Here is a 23,448-nt window from a genome sequence, read left to right on the forward strand (position 1 = left end):
CTCTATTACCCATCAGCCATTCATTTGGAGGCTGTTACAGTCACTTCTGATTCATTCTTTCATACTACAGCCTCTTTGGTTTACACTCATACCTAACTTGGGTGTCATTCTCAAGGAGGAAACAACAATTCAAAACAGGGTTTTGGCACCAGAGCATGAATTTCTTTCGACATGTTGCAGAAACAGCAATGATGGAGCCTTGTGGCAAAGAAGAAGACATGGCAGCTCATGTTAAACACCACAGCTTCCCAGGGGGACCATCTCATAAGTTCATATTGTGCTCAGGCTGAGGCCTTCATAGATGAACTCCAACATCAAGACAATACCCTTTTCTTTCTGAGGTCAACATCCCCTGGAGCATTTATTGTTTCTGACCGCCCTCTCCCCAACTTTCTTACAGTAAGCCTCTGACAAATACTTATTGTGTGTGAGTGTGTGCATGGGTGTGCGCGTGTGTGGTGGGAGGTGTATAGGAAATGCTTCGGCCTCTCAGTAGCCTTAATGTTTAAATTTAGAGCCCTCGTGCCTCTGCTGACTGTCACAGGCTGGGTCAGGCTGTCGCTCACAGGAAAGAGACTTGAGGCGTGTTAGAGCTGGGATAAACAGCACACACTCTGGCGTACTGATCTGAGAACAACACATTTGTTCTGCTCACGCCCTGACACCAGGGGTGTCTATAAATACCCGGCTGCAGCAAGCAGAGGTCAAGAAAGGCCTTCATAAAGTTTAGATGAGGTAATTAGTATGTGCAAGGTTTCTTCTTCTTCTTTTTCTTCTTCTTCTTCTTCTTTTTTAAGTCACAGGAAAACAAACTGTTCAATGAGAGGAATAAATCTGATCACCAAAAATATTTTTAAGTATCACTCCTGAGAAGTATTAAAGGGGTCACACCCAAAATGTGCAAAAAAAAAAGTGTTAGATTGTCTATTTGAACAGCAGCACCTCCTTTATTGACTTATTTCCTCACAGACCCCCTTCTCCAACGTCCTGATGATTGCACGCCTGAAGGTGCCCCAGTCACTTTTCCTCTGAATTTGTCACTTTGATTGGGGATGTTGGTGTTTACATAACAGTCACATTTTTGTATAAAGGCCGTGTTGCAACTTGTGTTGTTATCAGTGAACTGCTTCCACTGGTGAAGCTATCACAGCAATATTACACCAATAATTTACTCTGTCAAGTCACAGGAAATACTGATATTAAACAGACAGTGCCTAACTAAGTAGACAATGCATAACTTCACAAGTTAATGCATAATATCCTAGAGGGGAAAACATTTGTTGGTGTGTCCGTGCTTTGCTTATAAATGATCTTATGAATGATCTTTTGATCTGTAGCAGAAGACTGCAAGGATAGGAAAACACCTGCTTTAATAACTATGAATACAAGCTAAAAAAATCATGATCACCTCCCATTCTTTTTTAAATAACAGCTCCATGTAGTGTTCAATAATAATTACCTTTGTATGGACCTGTTAGTGAGGCAGCTACTGGAATCCTTAATCCTGTGGCGCCCTCTCGTGGCCCATGTGAGAAACCCCATTCTGGCGAGGTTAGAGGTCATTAAATCGAAAACATGGCGGCTCCCAGCAAAGCGACCGTGGTATTGAAGGCTGTGAAGAAAATAACCGTTCAGTTTTGTCCGTTCGAGTCCAATGTCCGGTCCACACGGTAAGAAAGGCGCGTTTGACGCTGTTGTTGTGTCAGAGAGCCGTTCGGTGTGCCTGAAAGGCGGGTAACGGTCGTAATTTGACAATAAGGCTGTTGGCGACAGCCAGCAGCCGCAACGTCATTTCATGTTTTATGTAGCGTATAGCTCGTTGATGCTCGTCGGAATAGACTGTGGTTATGCTGGCGTTCATGCTTAGTAAAAACACCCTTAAAACATTCAACATTTGGTTAATGTTAGTTGAAGAAACCCTCCGTAAATTCATAGCAACACTATATGACATGCTGCACGAAGTCTCGTCTAAACTCTTTTAATGGAAGGTTTAAAAGTAAGTTTTGCTTGAAGTAATCTCAGCACTTGCGTTTGTTTTGTTAGTTATTTAGATTGCACATGACATTATACGGTCATTATACACCGGCCACTTTATTATTGGGTAGTGATTTTCCACGTTTCCGTGTGTTTTTATGTTTCTCTGTGTTTATACTGTGCAAATGTCACTGCAGAAATTGAGAAATTCAGAGCATGCAATGTTTTCCCAACCTGCTGTGTGAATATTAGCCTCAGTTTCCTGTTGTTAGCTAACTTGAATCCCAGAGTGGTCTTCTGCTGCCAAAGTCCCACCGACTTCAAGGTTTGACACACTGTGTTCAGACATGCTCTTCTGCATCTGCATGGTGGTAATGAGTGGTTGTTTGATTTACTCTTGACTACCTGTTAGCTTGAAGCAGTCTTGACATTCTATTCTGATCTATGACCTCAAAAAGGCATTTTAACCCAGATGACTGCGGCTGGATATTTTCTCCCAGAGATGGTTGTGCGGGAAATTCCCAGCAGATCAGCAGTTTGTGAAGTACTCAGACCAGCTTGTCTGGCACCAATAACCATGCCATGCTCAAAGTCACTCGGTTGATGCTCGGTTTGAACTTCATCAGGCCGTCTTGACCACTTGTCTACACACCCAGTTTAGATACTTGTGTTAACGAGCATTTGAAGAGGTGTAACTATTAAAGTGGCCTTAGAGTGTACATTACTGCCTAAATCAACGGTTCACAAGTATTTTGAGAAAATACACAAAATGTCAAAGCTAAAGGGAAATCTTTATTACTGATGTTTAAACACTATTTTAATGTGTAGATTTCAAGCTTATTTCGTCTAACTTCAAAGCGGATTGCCGGTTTGGTGTCAACCTTACTTTGAATCTGTAGAGTAACTAGTGATTACTGCTGTAAAATCAATGCAATGGAGCTAAGTGTGTCATACTGGATGTCCCCCACTGTGGAAATACTCACATCTACTACAGCATCTCGAGTTGTGCTAACATACCATACTATAAGAAATGTACTTAGTCACTTTAATGCATTATAAGGTAAATCTAAAAAAGCTTTTTTTTCCCTGTCCCACAGGGAGTTTCTGACCTTAGTGGGTTCAGAGAAGGCCAGAGCTACCAACATGAACTGTGAGGTGATACCAGTGGTGAAACATGACAAGTCTGAGCCTGTAGTGGATATCACTTATGGTAAGTATGACGTGAGCACATTAGAATGAGTGGGGGAGGCAGAGTTCGGTCCATGAGTTGTTTTTTTTTCTCTAGTTTTACCTTAGTACTCCACCACAGTGGATTTTAAATTAAACAATCAAGATGTCACTCGAGGGGTTTAACAAAATGATTGCATTAACTCTGTAGAAATTACAGCTATTTTTATACACAGTCCACTATTTTCACTTGTTGAAGAGGAATAAAATGTGATTCATGTAGTTTTATAGGTGGGGAGGCCTGCTAACTTGTTATTTCACGACAACTTAAGGAGATCGATCTGGAGATGGTTGTTGAGCTGTCAGTATGAGGTCCAGTTACATGCTCATATCATTACACTTCAAGACTTAATGGGAGTGTTCTCATGGGTGGAGTTATTTTGGATGAGATAGTTGCCGTCGTTCCCTCAGCTGTCTGAAGTGATGTGTAGTTTCATAACTGGCTCGTCTAGCACTTATGAAATTTAGCAATGAAATGTTAATAATGCATACAAAAGTAGCTGTCTGACTTTTTTAACCAGCTGCTAAGACAGAATATGTCATTTTATACAGGTGTGTTTAGGGCTGTTCGATATAACGATATATATCGGATGACGATATAAAACGTCTATCGTTTCATTTTATGCTATCTTATGCATCTTATGCATCTTCCCTGTCAGGGAAGAATTCTTTTCATAGAAAAATTTGGCCATTCGGTTTTTTCAGGTAGTCAGCTGATCTCAGTTTGTGGTCAGAAATTGTTGCCTAACGTCAACCTGACCAGCTGAAGTAATCCCTGATCATAACACCGCCCACACAGAGTTTTACAGTAGGCACTAGGCATCACTTCATCCATCTCTCTTCTTACCCTGATGCATCCATCACTCTGGAGCACCAAATCATAACTACAATCACCTTCAGGCACAACAATGATATGACGTTCACTTTAACCTTTGACTCAAGACAGTCGTAACCTGTTTTAATTTTCTCTCTTATTGGTTATGTTTTTAAAAAGCCCATTCCAGATATGTTACGGGAGCCAAAGATGATAAAAAATGTTTTCTAAAAGCTCAAAAACAGGATAAAGTCCTGGAAATGGTGCATATGTGCAGTTCATACACTCAGAAACATATGACCCAGTCTTGGAATTTCATACAATTAGCATCACTCACACAGTGAGTCAGGCTTTTACAAAGCTGGAGATGTCTGCCACAGGTCAGCAGAGCCGCAGCGTGTCTTACTCGACTTTTGTGCAGAGTGAACTTTTGAACATTTCCTTTCTGTACTCCTTAAGCATGTTGTTCTTATGAGTCATCTCATTGTGTTTTTGTCCTTCTTTTCCGCAGTAGACGGAGAGAAGCTGCTGATGAAGGGAGCAAATTTGACCAGCAGTGAGATGCTGAGTGCTTTTCAATCCCGCTGCGTCGCCAAGGACCCGCAGGCAAAAGTTGGAGAGAAGAAATAATCATGAGCTTGGCAGATGTGTATTTATCTGTGAATATTGTTGAACATGTACAGTAAAACTATTCCATTTCGTACATGTGGTGTTGACTGGCTTTAATCTAAAATGTTGTGTTGGTTAAATATTTAATAGTCAAATTCTTTTGTGCCCTTTTAACTAAACAGTAAAAAATAAAGAGAAGTGTATTGTTTTTGTCATATGGCCAAATAGTTTCTCTCAGCTGGGTTATTTCCCAACAACATTCGCCGGATCAATTAAAATGCTTTAACTGCTAAAAAAAAAAAGTGCTGCGATCAGTACGGGGTCATGGTGTGTCCTTGCATAATGTGTAATTTTCCTGATAAAGGAGACCATTCCAGTGTTTGAGAGAGCGTCATGCAAGCTCCAACCTTTGACACAGCAAAGCTGAAATGTAATTTGGCACAGAGTTTTACATCCAGCCCATCTGAAAAGGAGAAAAAAAACCTTTCACCCAGTCACAGATAAGTGAAATCCCGCCCTCTCACATAGTCAACCTCTGTCCCATTACCATCGGTGACTTAATGTTTTATTAATGGATCATTATTGCATCCACACACTTATTTTTTGGCAGGTTTCCTGAAAAGAACTGTAACATAAATGACTTTTCTTTAACTGACAAGCAAAATGATGGTAGGAGACCAAATTTATTGTGACTGTGTGCAACTGTCGATCTCGTTGCCTTTGAAATTGTTGCTTCGAAGATGAGGACCAGGTCTCCGACCTCGCGGCGTCCCTTGCTGTCTAGTTGTTTCAAGACAGGTTGCCTCCTACCAGGAAACCTATGCAGTTGCCTTGTAATCAGTAAGCAGAGGTGCAGCATGATCAGGGACCAGCTGGTTGCTGCAACTACCTTAAATAGGTCACTGAGTGTGAAAAAACTGCAAAAAGCCAGTCAGTCACTGATTTTTTCTAATCACATTCAAGCCTGTAGTTAAAATTACACATTAGTTTTGCCAGTCTTTAACAAGACACAAGGATCCAAAGTGAATTTAACTGAAGTAAAGGTCATCACAATATCAACAGAGCCCCTGTTTGTATTTCCTCAAAATGAAATCAGTCAGCAAACTAATAATAAACTCAATTTGACTTAATGTTCACCTACAAAGGCCTAATAATAATAATTCTATTGTGCTGGAGCCTATCCCAGCTGTCATAGGGCAAGAAGGATGTGATGGATTTGAACTCAGGACCTTCTTACGTTGAGAGCACAGTGTTAACCACCATGCCTTTTACCATGATAATGTCATGGTAAAAGTGTTGTTCCAGCAGATCCCAGGAACAACATCTTAGATCTCGGTCCAGAAGAGCGCAGTCCTAGGAACAGCAAAGATACTGCGCAGGACCCTCAAACTCCGAGGCCTCTGGTAGACGACCTGAGCTTGAAGGATACTGCCTGCAGGGGTGAAAGGGGGATTAAGCCTAAAACTAGGAGGGATATGCAATTTTTCACCTGTTAAGTGGGTGGGGGGGGGGGGAGGGAAAAACTCACAAGAGGAGGGATTTCAACAATTCGTTATATGACGTTGCAGGCTGTGATTGGCTCCTATCGCGTTGCTGAAAAAAGGGACTGTCCCTTTAAAACGGCCACACTCTGCTCCCACACTGGAAGAGCGCTGAATCCAGAGTCGCTGCACACTTTGTTGTTGAGGATAAAGAGGAAAAGAAAATTCAAGGATTGCAAAATGGTCGAGAAATTTGTTGGAACATGGAAGATGATTTCCAGCGACAATTTTGACGACTACATGAAAGCAATCGGTAAGAAAGTCTGTGGTTGGAGCTAAATTTAGGGGGGAAAACATTTTAATCTTAATTGTAATTAATTTTATTGTCTCAAGTTTTCACAATAGTTTTTAATTAAAACGTTAAAAAAAAAAGCGTCTCTACATCTGACACATTTCCTGACACCTCGCACTCTGCAGGTGTGGGATTTGCAACCCGGCAGGTGGGCAACCGGACCAAGCCCAATTTAATAGTGACGATGGACGACGAGGGGACTATATGCCTGAAGTCTCAGAGCACCTTCAAAACCACCGAAATCAAGTTCAAACTCAACGAACCTTTTGATGAGACGACCGCAGACGACAGAAAGACCAGGGTTAGGAAGACAGAACAAGCATTTACACAGCCTGACTTTTAGATGATTGATTATTGATTTAATCTGTGCTGGACGTGACCACTTGTCTGTTTTGTGCCCTGCAGACCGTGGTGACTCTGGAGAACGGCAAACTTGTGCAGAAACAGAGCTGGGATGGCAAAGAAACGAATATCGAGAGAGAGATCACAGATGGGAAATTGATAGCGGTGTGACTTTTTTTTTTTTTTTTTTTTTTTTTTTTTTAAATCCTCAAACTATTTTTTTTTTTTTTTACTTTTCCCCTGTTATAGATATTATTTAGTAGATTTAGTGTGTTAATATGTGTTAAAATATACTGTTTATACTCAATGATCCTGTTAGGATAATAAGAAAAAATGTATTTGTCTTAAAGTGAGGAGTTTTACAGGAAATAAAAACATCACCACAACATACCTGAGGAAGATTTATATAATGGGTTTTTTTTTTTTTTTGTTTTTTTTTTAATAAATAAGTCTGGCAGTGACTACTTATGATTGTATGCTCTGCGTGATGTTTGCCAGAGTTGATGCACATGCAGATTTCTTCTGATCACCTGATGTCTCCTTTCCACACAGAAATGCATCATGGGAGACGTGATCGCAGTGAGGACATACGTAAAGGAGGCATGATGGAGGGAGTTTTTCTCTTTTCTTTTTCAATTTTCAGCCCACTTGTTGGATGCACTGCTGGATGACAGGCTCAGTTCAATGAGCGCAATACCAAACTAAAGTACCGGCGTACTCTGCTTTTCTTATTCGCTGTGTTGATAAAAATCACTCTTCCGTGCCTGTGTTCTCCAACATGATGCATTTGGTTTCATTTGGAATTGTTGTGGTGATTTGAATAAAAATTAATGAAAAAGCTGTCGTGTGTGTGTGTGTGTGTGCCTCTGAGTTTGTCAAATGTTGGTCAGCAAGTGCGTTTGCCTCATGCGTTTTGGAGAATATCTTGATTTAATTGTGACATACTTGAAAGCATTCCATCCACTGGGCTGTGCTGAGGAATGTCTTAATAATTTTTTTTTTTTTTTAAAGTGCTCTAATGGGAACATACCTCCTAATCTGGCAGTCTGACTTTAATGGGATCCCATTGATGGTGATTACAGCAGTTATTCTACATGCTCTTTACAGCAGTTATTCTACATGCACTGGCTTTTTAAATCTGCGTCGCTAGTAGTAGTTCTTTGTTCTTCTTAAGGCCAGAAGACAAAAACAAAGAGATTTGAACATCCCCCCCCCCAACACACACACACACACTTAAAGTTCAATCAGGAAGCCATCCTGCCTTTCTCATGATGTATAATGTGTGTTGGCAGGGACTCTTTGAGGAATGTGAACTCATTTTTAGAAGTATCAAGAGGTCAGTTGGGAACTATAGCCCCTTTTCCGTTTTGGGAGGTTGAACATTTCCCATTGCACATGTACTGGCAGCTGTACATGAACATGGAGTACATGGAAAACCCAAAACATTACGGGTCTTCCCAACAGGCGCTCCCACCCTTTGGCCACTTGTCAAGTTTTTGTATGTTGGGGAGATTGTTCGAGAGCCGACCGCCACTTTCCCATGACAGGAAAGGGAGACGATAGAACTGATTAGCTCTAATGGTCAAAACAGCTGAACCAGGTGGAACTGCAGCCCAGTGCTCTCGTTCCCTTCAGCCTGGACAATAGAACTGACAGCAGCCAAGGACGTACAGTGTCTGAACTTCTGGGAGACTGCCAAGAGAAGGGTAGTATCACAGTGGACAGCTAGCAAAGGTCAAGTGGAGTTGTGTTGGTGTGTTAAGAGCTTTTTTAAACATTGTTTTCCTTTTTTAAAAAGAGGTAAGCATAAATCTACCAGAGCAACTGCAAAACAGCATCCAGCACGAGTCTGAATGAATTGTCTGAGGTTCAAATTTACACTTAACTTGTTTTCAGTACAGAAAAAAAAGAAACTCTTCATCAAACAGCTTACATTGTATTGACATCAGGTTTCCTCTTAAGCCCCTCGGATCACTGTACAAGTCTTTTTGTTTGTGTTTTTGGTCATTTGATAGCAAGCAAGTTTGTCAGGAAATTGATGCCTTTTGCTTTTGGGGGGAACTCCCACTGGGTTTAAATCTGGGACTCTCCACCATTTGACCCGTAGAACTGAAGAAGCTTCTCAGATGAGAGGTGAAACGTCTTCAAGCAACTTAAAGAAGTCCAGACGCTTTTCTTTCCAAGCTCCTTAGACTACGATGACCTGGATGACTGAGAACCTTCACAGACACGCCACTGAATTCAACCGGTTCTTGCAATTTATGAATTCATTTTTTAAAATGCAAGTTTTCACTGAAACGTAGGGCTTCAGCTAGCTGCAACGGTTATTGTAAATATGGTGGAAGCACCATAAACAGGATACTATGTGCCTTGTACCTTCAAAACTAGAAGCAACAAAGGCCTAACGGGGAGTTTCAAATTACAAATGATGGATTTTATTTTGTCTTTGTTGAACATCATAAAAGAAGATCCGGGCTAAAAGAAAAAAAACATCAGATCTCTGTGGGTTTCCTGGACTGTCTGGCACGGACGGTAATGTGAAGAATGCCAGGAAGCAACTCTCCAGAAGTATAATTACATCTTTTGTCCATTTTGATAAATGAGGGTTTAGTGCAACAAAAATAGCCAACAACACAAATGACGCAACATAGTTAAACAGCAATAAATCCTTCAAAACATTCTTTCTTTTATTGTATTAGTGCGGACTGGTGGCACACTGGAGGAGTGCCACGCACTATTGTTGATTGCATTAAGGTGTGCGGACTCAAGACGGGTCAAGTGAGTGGGCAGGAAGGCTAGAAAAAGGCTACATAGATGCTGGTACTTTATTTATGCCTTCTCGCTTGGCTTTTTTGTAGCACTTTGCCTTATTGATCTTAAAATTGAGCTATCACTGTTTCAGACTTTCAACAGTAACCCAGCGATTCCTCAAACTTGCATCATCTTTGCTGTTATAAACAAAAAAAGCCTGATTGAATTCACCTGAGGAGTTGCTGCTTTTATATCTTCTTCATGTGAATACTATTTAAAGCGGTGCATTCTGTGAGAACATTATTAAAAAAGTGCGTTTTCAGAGTCAGAGAAGGCAGAACACATCTGCTATGGATTGACTTACAGGTGCACCGCTTGTTATCCGCACCATTTTTGTTTGGATAACTGCAGGGACCGGAGAGTGGATCTCCACCTCTTTGTTTTTATCTCTCACATCTTTCCCCAAATGAAAATGAGAATCTCATTCTGCAACTCGACCCGGTGGAAGGTGTACGCAGATACAGACACAGTGCAGGCGTAAACATGAACTCAGTGAATGAAGCAGAGATTCCAGCTGACCATCTGAAATAATAGTGTTTCAGCCCACGGCCAAGCAGGACAGAAAGGGAGGTGTTCCACTGAAGAGGAAAGGTCCTGATCTTGCAGCTGCCTACTGTTGACAGAGGTGAACCTTGCAGCAACGCGGAGCAATTAGGAAACTGCTCAGGAAGGAGGAAGATAGTTGGAAGCCCACAGAGAGAGTGGACTGGCAGTGAAGGAAGTAAAGAAAAAGAACCTAAGGAAAAAGATCAATGTGGCTCATGCACTAAACAAACACTGTGACACTGCTTGTGCGTGTATGCTTCACCCAGTGTGCGCTCTCATACACGAGAGACAAAGGTAACTTGTTGACATTGGGGTTGTTTTGTGTTAAGAAAGATTGTCTTGGACTGTAAGAGAATGAACTCACATCCTCTGTATAACATCTGGAAAGCTCCACTTGACTTCTGACGCTGACACCCTTCCTCTGTCTGTCCTTCACTTTTAAACACAGCACTCTGAGACATAAATACATGATATGGCCTACAGTATGAGTTCGTACTTGCTAAACGCGCTGACGTATAGGGATGCTGAGGGATGTGGAATCGCACAAAGTACGAGCTGCAATCTGCAAGATTCAGCTGCTTGTTTGTTTTCCTGTGTGTTTTACCATCTGAAGCAGTGTGACGATAAGGAGGATTAGACCGATGACAGTTCTAAAAAAGCAAAAGATCATTTTGCTTTCCCTTTAATGTCTTTGCACGACTTTGATGTCTGAATTTAAGAGAAGAAATCAGCAACGAGAAAGAGGAGGTTCCAAGGAAAAGAAAGACAGGTGACCTGACTAAATGCCCCATCATCTCCAAAAGCCTTCTGTTCATTTCCCCATCACAAGCTGCACATCGAAAATAGAGGGACTGCTCCTTAATGTGCTTTTTTAAATGGCAAAGCATTTGACATTGACTTGTTTCATTCTGGCAGCTTTCTCGCTGCTGCTTCTTGTTGAGTCTGACTGCATTGTTTTCAGGAAACCTGAGGTAAAAACAGAATGAGCAGGCTATCTCTGTTGCACCTGGAGGGTGGGGATGGCCTTGAGGTCGACATCCACCTGCTTTTCAAGGGTAACTCCTGTGAACGACGCCTCCTTGCTGGCTAAAAACCTTGACTACACGATCCCCTCCCTGTACATCTTCTCCATGGGATTTATATATGTAGCCTACACTGGCTTGTTTCCAGGGCAACCAAACAGCTGAGCAGAAATATGTCCGCTGAGGCCCCTCGGAGCTGTCGGGGAGGCTGGCTGCCATGCAACGAGGCTTTTTTTTCCACTGAAACTCGCAAGCTCTGATTTCTTCAACAAGTGTGAGAATGTTATGCAAGCTGTTCTGTCTAGGCGCGCAGGCTATCATCTCTCCAGAGACTGCGGCAGAGACGCTTGGATTAAACTCAAAAATCTTTAAAATACCAGATCTTTTCACACAGCACATCTTCAGTTATTTGTCTTTGATTTTAATTCTGAATCTGACAATCATAAGGAGTTCATACTTTGTTAGGTATGCCAGTTCAATCGCTCATTAACATTAATATCTAATCAGCCAATCGCATGGCAGCTCCTCAATGGATTTAGGCACATAGACATGGTCAAGGCGACCAGCTGAAGTTCAAACTTTACATAAGAATGATGAAGAAAAGTGATTTACGTGATTTTCAAAGAGGGATGGTTGTTGGTGACAAGTTGAATAAGTATGAGCATTTCACAAACTGCTGATCTGCTGGATATTCCTGCACAGCCGACTTTAGAGTTCACAGAGAGAAAAAAGAGAAACTAGTGAGTGAAAGTTCTCAGGGCCAGGAACTCAAAATAACCTCTCATTACAATCAGGGTATGCAGAAGAGCATCTGTGAATGCACAACGCATTGAACCTTGCAGCAGATGGCCACACTGAGGCTACAGTTTGCACAGCCTCACCAAAATCACACGACAGAAGTTTGGAAAAATGTTGAGCTAAATTTCCACTGCAACATTTGAATGGCGAGGTCAGAAGCAACATGAAAATATAAATCCATCCTGCCTCGTATCAACAATTCAGGCTTTTGGTGGCACACTTTGCACTCATCTTCTGATGACTGCTTCCAGCAGAATGGACTCCTCCAAAGCTGGTGCTTTCAGGACCTTGTTGAATCGATGTCATGAAGAATTAAGGCATACTACTAGAGAACAGAGAGGCTTAGCTAATCCAATGCTGTTGACTAAGTTCAGTAATTTAGTTATGATATATTTTTGATTTTGACAGGTTCAGTTATTCATACTTAGTCTCAGTCTTTCTGAAAGCAAACAGACTGTCTATATTCTCACTGTTTAATCTTTAAATTATATACTTCTTTAAGATGATGCTGTTACACTGCTTTATATTTAGAGGCAGCTCAAAATATAACTTCTGACGGGCCTCTGTACTGTATATGAGGAAACACTATTACACCCTTGAGAACACAACAAATAATCTATGTTTTTTTAGTCATCTCAACAGGAGTTCCTGTCCGAGTTTACCTCAGAATAACAGCCCCATGAGTGATTGTACAGCTGAAAGGAGGAAGGATGGTGGAAATCTTTAAAGCAAGACTATGCACACCAGTCTCTACACAATGGGTACCCCTGGGAACACTGCAGTTCAGACCTCAAGCTCTATAGAAATGTAATTACCTGCCTACTATTTTGTCTATTTTTGTGATCAAAGACATATAAATGAATGGAAAGCCAACTTTCCTGATGGCCTACTTTAGAAAAAGTCAATAAACAGAAGTGGCTGTATTTTCTGCTCTGAATCCTCCACCAGTTGTCACAGTTTTTGGCTTATCCACTCGAAAGACTACTGTGTGACAGGACATGTGATCTATAATCTGGAGGGGGTGATCCAGAGAGGGGGGAGCGAGGACTAACAAGTGTGGGACCACAATGAGCCAGATGGGAAGAACCATTTCAGGTCCACACGAGGCTTTCTTCACGCTGCGACCTCTGAGAGCACTCAGTGACTTTACAACACGCAGAGCAGTTTATTTTATGGCCACAGCATGAAGAGCTTAAGCGGAACTTCTGTGAGGGAAAACCAACTTCAAACGCCAAAAGAGTACACAATCCAACCGGCAAAAACAAAAGATGTATACACTATACATACAGAGGAAGTCGCTGAATAAAGAAATACGTTTGCAGAAATTAGAAAGCTTAATGAAAACAAAGCAAACATCAAACCAATGCTTTAACATCATCATTGGTATAATTTACCAGCCTGACGATTTGAGCAGCAGACATTCCAGTCTGAAAACTGATTGCTTTCTTCCAGAAGAGATATTTGCCCCGTTGTGGCAGACAATACAGCAGGCTCTCTGTTGCACTGCTTACAATAGCAAAAATGTATGAATCTAAGTGGCTAGAGCAGCGGATAAGTGATGCACGGGGACGCACTGACCTTCTGCTGCAGGTGGCACGGCCGAACGGAGCTGATATTTTAAAGGTCAGGCTATGCGGTTTGTCTGCTGAAGATTCAACAGTTTCACTGTTTTTTTAATCAAACCATTTAACTTCAGGAAAAAGCAGAGGAGGTTAAAATACGAGACCGATGCTCAGAATTTAACATTTCAGACATTGATTTTATTCCTTTGAGTTTAGCAGAGTTTGTGTATGTTTGCATCTTTATCATCTCTTAAGAGGATTTATTATCACACTGGCTGCGTTTGTGTCAGTTTGCCTTATTACTCCTAGTAAGTACATTCAGTATGTGATGTTAGATTTCTTCAGTGACAGAATGCAGGTAGTTTAGACTTTCATAGGAAAGCTTTGCTAAAAGCAAAGCAAAACAATAGGTCATCAGGAAAGTTGGCTTGATGGACACATTGCGACGTGCTGTAGGCAACAGGCACTTCCCCACAATGCTGCGGAGAGATAACGGCAGCCTCTGATAGGCGGGAGGAAAACGGAAGCCATTAGTCACAGACTGACCTTTCTCTAAGTGGACTGTAAACAGCTCCTTCTGCACCATAAACGCAAACCTTTCAAGCAAGACTTATTTAACATCCATCCAAAAAGCTCATTTATAAAAACAGCACAGTTGCTTTTTTATTTCACGTGTAACATCTACACACTGATGTGATATTTAGAGCTATTTTCAAGACAGGTGATTTTTAAAAACTAAAATATAATAATGTAAAAATGTAACAATTCGCACTACAACCTGGTTTGCCTCTTATCTGTAGTTATTTTTATTTAATTTAATAACTGTACAGTACTCTGTTTATAGTAACCATTGTCCTTAATGTAAATATGTAAGAAAAATTGTGCATGTTCTGTTCTGTGGATTTTTAAAGGATTATTCTATTCTATTCTATTCTACTCCGAGGCCTGTGGGTTTACAGCTGTTTGAGTTAAAGTCGGTCCGTGTGAAACTCACTGGGAAACAGCTTGGCCGCCTTCCCTGCAATGCACAGCTGCACATTAAACAAACATGCACTCTGTGCCGGTCAACTCTTTTGTTTTAGCTGCTTGCCTCGTCAGGCACTTTTGATTATGAAAAAGTGAAATGGAGCATGTGACTTTAAGTCTGGATCCTGACACCGGTGTAATGAAATAAGAGTGGGTGCTGGTGGCGGTGAAGATTACAAGTGAGATATTGCAAAACGTCTATTGAGGGTTTTTGCTCTGATTTTAGAATTAGTCATCATTTTGTCTGCTGAGCCAGCAGCGCTTCGTTACACTGGAGGAAACAGGCAGCAAAAGTGTATTTTATAATGATATCTGATGAACTCAAATATTGATTTAGAGCCATAAAAAGTACAATATTTGTTCTTTGAGGCAAATATAAAGGCGATTTAAGTGACTTTGAACGTGATATGGTTCCTGGTGCCAGACAGGATTGTGCAAAGATCCCAGAAACTGATGATCTGCTGGGATTTTTCCCACAAAACCTTCTGTAAGGTTGGCCGGGAATGGTCTGAAAATATCCAGTGAGCAGCAGTTCTCTGGGAGAAAATGCCTCGTTCATGCCAGAGGTCAGAGGAGAGCAGTCAGACTGCTTGGTGGTGATAGGAGGATAACAGTAATTCAAACTGAAACTGAGGCTACGGTTCACATGGGCTCACCAAAATTGAGCAACACAAGATTGGAAAAATGTCGCCTCGTCTGACGAGTCTTGATTCAGCTGTGACATTCAGATTGTAGGGTCAGAATGTGGATCCATCCTGCCTTGTATCAGTAGTTCAAGCTGCTGGAGGATATTTTCTTGGCACACTTTCTTGTCTTAGAGCGCTAATATTGACTCTTTTTTTGTATCTACGAGTTTCTGATGGAAACATCTGGATCTTGAGACCTTAAATGCTCCACTATGTACACCACCAAGTGTTGATTTTGTCTGGCTGGTGCTGAGCAGAAAGGACTCAGTTACCTGCTAGTGAAACAAATTAGATGAAAGTGGTGAGAGTAAACCACGACAGCAACCTACTAGTTTTCTCCATTGGGCGCATGCAAGCTGCAACATCTGCAATTTCTTCAGGAATTCTACTCTTTGACGTTCCACCGTAACTAAATGCAATGTGGAGATCAAACACTGATTAGAGCACATTTAAAATGAGCACCACCCCCCCCCCCCCCCCCAAAAAAAAACAAAAAAAACAAACAAAAACAAAAACCAATGAAGGTGTGGAATGAATGAATATGAACAAAGTGCCGTACGGAATGAGCGAGGAAAAACAAAACAAAACAGGGGAGTGTGATATGTAAAAGGGAAGTGCTTTATTAGAGGTTTGTTACTGTTACGTGAGCTAACCTCTCACCTCCTCACCGCTGTGTACTAACAGTGGGAGAAAGGTGAATACAGGCTGGGACATTAAAGCTGCAGGAAACTGCAGAGAATTAGGCGAGGGAAGCGATGAGAAGGAGGACGATGATGAGAGGGAATTTGCTCGAAACTGAAGCTGGTGGGAGAGCGGTTGTGCTCTTGTTCTCCCCTTGGGTGTTCCTGTCAAGGCTCTGGGGAAGCAGACATAATTTACTTAATTGGTTCTCACTGATACATATAAGACTAAGAGGGGATTTTTTTCCCCCTGTTCTTTGGGGCAAAGGTAGCAAGGACTTCCCTCTGCTGCCTCAGCAGATGAAGTTGTTCCTCTTCAGCGCTCTCTCTTTTTGAAGTTTCGACTGCACAAACATATATTTAGCACGACAAAATTGCTCATTTTCTTTAAAAAGAATCTTTGATCCCTGCATGAAATTAGGGAAGGATATTAAAGGCATTAATCTGATTTGAAGCTGTGAGAACTGACTTTAAACCAGCGGTCCCCAACCTTTTTTGCGCCACGGACCGGTTTATGCCCGACAATATTTTCACGGACCGGCCTTTAAGGTGTCAATACAACAAATACAACAAAATAAAACTAGTACCGGTACCGAAAAAAAGAAAATTTATTTATAACACACGTGAAAAGACCCAGGAAAAGTGAGTAAACGATAAAAACGATAACAAAATAACGCTGAAAACCGATAAAAACCCTGAAAACTATACATTTCACACCTGAGCCTCAACTCTCGCGGCCCGGTACCAAACGACTCACGGACCGGTACCGGTCCGAGGCCCGGGGGTTGGGGACCGCTGCTTTAAACTACATGAAACATTAAATGCCACGTGGATTTTGGCCAGTCTGAGTAATGTATACACAAATCACATGCTGCACTCTCTCCACCCTCTAAAAACAATACGAGTGACCCCTTACCCCACATTCTCTGGATGACTGAATGCCTGAAATCACAGACGCACTCCAAATCTAACCTTTGTGTCCAGTAAGAACTTAAAGCAGTGTGTGGTTTATGACACAACGTGCAAGGACTCCCAGATCTTGAGTTCACACATGACCATGAGAGGAATTTCTCAAACTAGGTTTTTTTTTTTTTTTTGACAAACTCATGATACATTTTGATACATTTGAAAACCTCAGAGTCATGACCTTTTGTAACGGGCTCCACACCAGAGATATGGTGTTATCTGAGGAACTTTAACATAAACTATTCCACATGTTTGAAACTGACACAACCAAAGAGCCCAAGACTTCCCGAGACATTTCTCAAGCAGGGACTGGACTAAAAAAAACAAATAAAACACAACAGTGAACATTTTTTATAATGTCTGCTGTAAAAAAAAATAAAAAATTAAATTTTCAAATGCATTGGACTCGAGTATAGACAGCATAAATAGATAGACATAGCTATTATGACGTGCCTTATTGGTTAGGTGTTGTATTACCCTTATCAAACCTGGAGCTGAGCTGTTTCGCCATCTTGGTATTTTTATTCTAGATGTGAAGAAAATAATAATTATGAAAATTCCATTTTTTTCAGTGTGACCTGAAACTAGCCCCACAACGCATTAGCAAACTGTTTGAGGTCACACATCAAAGCCTTTTAGCAACCAGGTTAGTCGCCCCCTGCTGGCCATTATAAACAGTTTAAAAGTTTAAGACACTTTTGTGTCAGCTTCACTGGGCTGGGACTCGTGCTTTAAAGTTTGAGACTTCAAATGTTGTTGTTTTATATGATCCGTTTGGTTTGCCTTTTTACTTTCATGTCTATTGAACTGTCTTTAGTTCCCATTTCTATTCGTGTGAGAGTTCAGTTGTTTCTCGTGGTTTGATTGATTTTTATTCAGGATCTTCATGGTTTCCTAGTTCCAGGTGTTTTGTAAGTATTTCCTTATATTCTGAGCTCTTAGTTCCCTTTAGGTTTCTAGACTTGGTTATAGTTTATCTGTGACCTTTTGTTCCTTTTGCTCTCCCTTCTGTGTCAAGTCCCGGTCTCTGTGTTAGATGTTTCTCTGTTTGGCTGCTTCCTGTTTTATTTTGTGTCCTTTTTGCTTGGCCTTTATTTTTGCTTTATTTTTGCTTCCTGTGGCTTCTGTCACCTTGATTATGCTCAGGTGTGTCTTTCTCTTGTGGAGAAATTATGTGCCCATGTGTTTCCTATCTCCCCGACTGCCTTGTGTGTATCTATAACCTTAATCTTCCCTTTGTCAGTGTCTCTTAATCCTTAATCCTTCCTGTTATCCTGCTTGGTGTGCTCCTTGTCTGTTTTTAGATTCTGCTGACTGCTCCATATGTTTCCCATTTCATCTCTTGGATTCTAATTGCTTTCTTTGTGGATTCTTTGCACCTTATAGACTTTGGTTTTGTACCTAAATACAAAATGAGTCTTCTGTTTACCCATTTTGCAACAGTGCTCCATGATGACAGTGGCCTCCCTCAATAAAATAATCCTCACATGTTCCCTCGCATCAAAAAACTACTCTAGAACACAACAAGGAGCCCGAGGCACTGACCCGGTCTGCAAACTGTTAATCTGAATATGAGGAAACACTTGGTGGATTCCCTGGAACAAACCCAATCTGTGAAGTGTGACGCCCTGCAATCCACTGAACCCAAAAACCATAATCTATGATTTTAGCAACACAAGAGACCAAAAAAATAGCAGACAGGTGCTTTTAATGCTGTGGATGATTAGTGTAGATTCATTTAGGATGGTTAGTATAATAAACTGCCAATAATTACTTAATTATCAATCAATTATCAGTCAAATTCTCCTGTATTTCAATGATAGAATTGCCATATTGATAAGTTTATTAACAGCTGAGTTTTACTGACTAAAGCGCACACATTTACGGTTCAGTGCTGATTCTCTGATGCTTTCAGTGTTCTGTGTTTAACTCTTCCTAATTGATAAAGACCAGCTGTTTTTGCTAAGCTAAACCCTCTAATTGCCTGGTGACGCTGTATTCTGAGTATGTCAGAGTGTTATCAGTGTTAAATTTAGTTCTTATCTGCTATCCTCCTTTGTGGATTGTAAATATCCCACAGAGAGACGCCGGGGTGGGTGCCGGTTTTCATCCATCAAAGCCACTCAAAGAGCAGAAACATGTTTATATTTAAGAACTCAAATATATCAGAAATGAGACTGAATCTTTGACCACTGAAGACCAAATACACAAAGAATTCAGCTCATATTGCGCACTTCAGAGCAGTTAAGGTTATTTGGTGACCTTGTTCCCTTTAAGTGTGTCTGGAAGAACTGTCCACATCCTTTATAGACACAGCAAGCTCTCTCAGCTATGAACACTCTGTGTTGTGCACAGATACTTTCAGTGGCTCAGACAACAAAAGGAATGATCAAAATGAAGGGGCCTGTCTTCCATGTAGGGCAGTGAGTGTGCACACCAGCAAAAGCTAAACAATCAGAGTGCAAAAAGAAGAAATATTTTCCTTGTGAAATACCCAATTAAGAAGCTGCCTCAGATAAAAGGAGAGAGGCTGCTCTAAGTGCCATTAGTGTTCCTCTACAGCAAAGTCGACTTTACAAGGAGAACATGTGTCTTCACACACACTTGAGGAGTCCAAGTGCCTCCCTTATCTCACCTTGACAATATAGGGGTCCAATAAGGGCACAGGCAGATTCAGCGGTTTTAAAATGGGCGCTCACTGTGATCTAATTCCCTCCAAATCCGAGCAATGGTGACATCCCAGCAGGATGAGCATAATAGGCAGTACCGTGAAAAAGTCTTGAGCCACCCTTCGTTTCTTTATAAATTCCTTACAAGGAGTCGAACTCTTGTTGAGCAAAACTTCTCCAGGCTTTGTGAAGGTCTTTTAGTTTTTTTTTTTATTCTGACACTGTCATTGTGTGCTGTGTGGCAGGCAGGATGCAGGACTCAAATGCAGGACTCAAACGTGGGAATTTTAACTGAAAGCGGCAGTTTCATTGGTGAAAAACAGTACAAAACAAAACTAGAAACCAAAAACTCAAACTAAAGGATGAGAAAATAAACCAGGAACTGAGAACTAGAATTACTTGGAACACAGAGGGAGGAAACACAGCAGACTGAGGGTACGACATGACAACTGACAGAGAGAAACACAGATTTAAATACAGAGGCAGGACAACAAGAGGATGGGAAACAGGTGGCAACACAGCTGGGACACATCAGACCTAACAAGACAAGGGAAGCTAAACCAGACACACACCACACAGGACAGGGACTATCAAAATAAAACAGGAAATACACGACATGCACAGAGGCATGACCTTGACACTGAGCAGGGGGAATAAGGAGCACAGGGACAGGAGTAACAAACTGCGACATGAGACACGACTGGAGAACAAGAAAATAAACATGAAGACAGAACTAAACCTACGCTAAATGTGAGGGGCCCAGGAACAAAACCCAAGAACTAGAAATCACAAAGCAAAGAAGAACTAGAGCTAGAAATACAGAATCAAGAACTGGACTGAAAATCAGTATGTGTAGAGGAGGTTTGGAGAGAGGTTCAACAGTGTCAGCAGCTATCTGTAAAACATGGTGGAGGCTGTGTCATGGCTTCCAGCTGCTTTTCAGTCAGTGGTGTATGGTATCTTCTTAAAACTGATGGAATTATCAACACAGAAAATACCATCAGACTTTGATCCATGCACTCAGAGTCTGATTGGCAATAGCTTCAAACAAAATGCCAACGCAATAAGTAAGCATACCTGGACAGAAAATCACAATATGTGACATTATCGGTTGTGGATCGGCCTCCCCAGAGCGCGGACTTCAACATGATTGACGCGTGGGATCATGTTGACAGAGATCAAGAAAAAAGGCAGCCTACATCCAAAGAAGACAGTTAAATGTCCTTCAAGAAGCCTGGAAAACTATTCCTGAAGACTACTTAGAGAAATTACAAGAAAGCTTGTCTAAGAGAGTTCAGGCTGTGTTGAAGAATAAAGGTGGTCACACCAAATATCGACTTTTAAGCTCGTTAGAATCCTACAAACTCTGTTTTTGCCTTATGTACCATATTTCCATGTGTGCTCACATAGTACACAGTAACTCACTGCACTGAAGTCCTATTTTCCTAGCAAAAAACCCCAGAATAAGTGATGACTCAAGACTTTTGCACAGTACCGTAATATTTGGTGTTATTGCCAATATATAAGATTGCAGTAGCAGAAAACACAATCCAATGAAGCTTTTATTTGTGGTTTCTTTGAAGATTTTTTTTTTTTAAAAAACAGGCTGTGTAATAATTTTAGTTACTCTTCATGTTTCTAAAGTTTTGACAGTCCTCAGATGTCGTGGACGACATTATAGCACATCCACAAATGGAAACCTATGAATAAATTTTACACAATAAAATTACAGATTCTTCCTTATCTGGGTGATACATAGCCCACCACTAACCAGATCACCAAACCTCTCTTGCTCATTCATTTCTTTTCTAGCACACACACTCGCTCAGACACACCTCCACAGCAGTAATCCCAGCAGGTTGTTGGGTTTCTATGGGGGTCAGCGTTTGCCGGACACTGCTTTTATTTGGACCCGATTACTTTTGGGCACAGTCATCGTATGGTTTCTGTCGACTGGGATAACGCTCATTGGGGGCGGATTGGCATTCGCCTCACTGGCTCCATTCAGTAGGCCCGGCACAATCATGTGGATCTGGCAGACCTAACACCTAACCCAAAGAGTCGGGCCAGCCCAGTCAGCAAATACAATGCCCTCACTTCCCCGGTAATCAGAGAGGAGGGGGAGTAAAACGATAGCCAGCGAAGACACACAAAAAAAGAGACTGATGTGAGTGAGTAAGTTAAACATTTAGGAGGGGAGAGAAGCGTGAGCAACATCTGTAAAGTGGGGTTAAAAAGAAAGAGAGGGAAAGAGTTTGTGAGAGCGAAAGCAGCACAGCTTTCCATCAGCTGACTAGCCAGTTTTAGAGTTTTTGACCCCAGTGACCTCAGCGGCAGACCACTTTGCAGAAATCACTCAGTTAAGATGTTTGTGAGCTCTTAATGTGGTAGGAGGTGGGAATGTACATGGTCAAAAAAGTTCTGTGAGGAATCATTTTATTTTGAAAAGCCCAGAAAATGCACCTGAATTAAAGCAGACAACATAAAAACTGCAATAAGCCTAACTGTAATAGATATCATACAGTCACTGTTAATAAAAGTGTACAAATACAGAGTAGGTAATGCTGTTGTTTGTATTTAGTATTGTTGAATGTGCATAAACAGACCTCTGCTGCTCTCTTGTGGTGCAGTCTTAGAGTAATGTTGCTCGTGCTATACATGTAGACATCAAGTATAACATTATGACTATGTGTCTAATATTGTATTGGTCCCCCTTTTGCTGCTAAAACAGCCCGACTCATCAAGGCGTGGGCTCCACTCGAGCCCTGAAGGTGCGCTGTGGTGTTTCGCACCAGGTTGTTAACATTTCATGAAGTCCTTTAAGTTGCAAGGTGGCCTTGTGTGTCCGGCATATCCTACAGATGCTCACTTGGATTAATATCTGGGGGCTTTGGAGGCAATGTGAACACCTCAAACTTGTTGCTGTGTTCCTCAAACTATTTCTGAACCACTTTTGCTTTGTGGCAGGGAAGATTATCCTGCTGAAAGAGGCCACAGCCATCAGGGAATACAGTTTCCATGAAGGATGTAACAGAGTATTGTAACAAACACTGTGAAGGTTGCAGACCCGTGCTCTAGACGGATACTGTGGATTTCCTGCCCTTCTCAAAAGGAGCTAAGATGTGAGGACGAGATGCCAGTAGTGGAAGCAAGTAGACACAGCACACTAACACAAATCACACTACAACTGGAAACTAGCGGTAAACATTTAAAACTTGTGCTGTGAACTTGTGGAAAATTAACAGCTCAATAAAGGGCATAAATTTACAAATCAAAAGCAGTAAATGTTTGCTATGGCTGCCAAAGGTGGAAGAAATGTACTTTTAAAAGTATGACAAGTATCCACAGGAACCTGAATAAAATAACAACAAACAAAAAAAACCCAGAATGATCCTTTAAATCAGCGGTCTCCAACCTTTTTTGCGCCACGGACCGGTTTATGCCCGACAATATTTTCACGGACGAGAAGATTTATTCATAACACACGTGAAAAGACCAAGGAAAACCGAGTAAAGGATAAAAACGATAACAAAATAACGCTGAAAACCGATAAAAACCCTGAAAACTATACATTTCACACCTGAGCCTCAACTCTCGCAGCCCGGTACCAAACGACTCACGGACAGGTACCGGTCCGAGGCCCGGGGGTTGGGGACCGCTGCTTTAAATGGCTCATACCATTAATGACAGCAGGGGGATAGAGTTTCTTGCCATTGTGACCGCATGGTGTTTATTTATGATAAATGAAACACTGATAAAGTAGATAGTATTGTTTTATAGACACACAAGTCTTTAATTTCAGCTTCATAAATATTATAAAACGACACAGACTCAGGGCGCGGCGTATAGCAGTGAGTGGTCCCGGAAGTCCCCGTATTTACAA

The 23,448-nt window shown here is 41.4% G+C and overlaps 2 protein-coding genes across 2 annotated transcripts; both read left to right on the forward strand.

Moving 5' to 3' along the window:
* Nucleotides 1-1,541: 1,541 nt before the first annotated feature.
* On the forward strand, nt 1,542-4,718 carry mrpl53 (mitochondrial ribosomal protein L53). Its single transcript, XM_084920157.1, has 3 exons — nt 1,542-1,670; nt 3,072-3,184; nt 4,527-4,718. The coding sequence occupies exons 1-3, from the start codon at nt 1,576-1,578 to the stop codon at nt 4,643-4,645; spliced, it is 327 nt and encodes a 108-aa protein (XP_084776283.1). The 5' UTR covers nt 1,542-1,575; the 3' UTR covers nt 4,646-4,718.
* Nucleotides 4,719-6,247: 1,529 nt separating this feature from the next.
* fabp4a (fatty acid binding protein 4a) lies at nt 6,248-7,640 on the forward strand. Its single transcript, XM_084919682.1, has 4 exons — nt 6,248-6,418; nt 6,583-6,758; nt 6,863-6,964; nt 7,352-7,640. Exons 1-4 carry the CDS (start codon nt 6,346-6,348, stop codon nt 7,403-7,405), a joined length of 405 nt encoding a protein of 134 aa, XP_084775808.1. The 5' UTR covers nt 6,248-6,345; the 3' UTR covers nt 7,406-7,640.
* The last annotated feature ends 15,808 nt before the right edge of the window (nt 7,641-23,448 follow it).

The sequence above is a fragment of the Perissodus microlepis genome, chromosome 22 (genome assembly GCF_051167445.1).
Source record: "Perissodus microlepis isolate ML-2025 ecotype Zambia chromosome 22, ASM5116744v1, whole genome shotgun sequence".
Taxonomy (NCBI): domain Eukaryota; kingdom Metazoa; phylum Chordata; class Actinopteri; order Cichliformes; family Cichlidae; genus Perissodus; species Perissodus microlepis.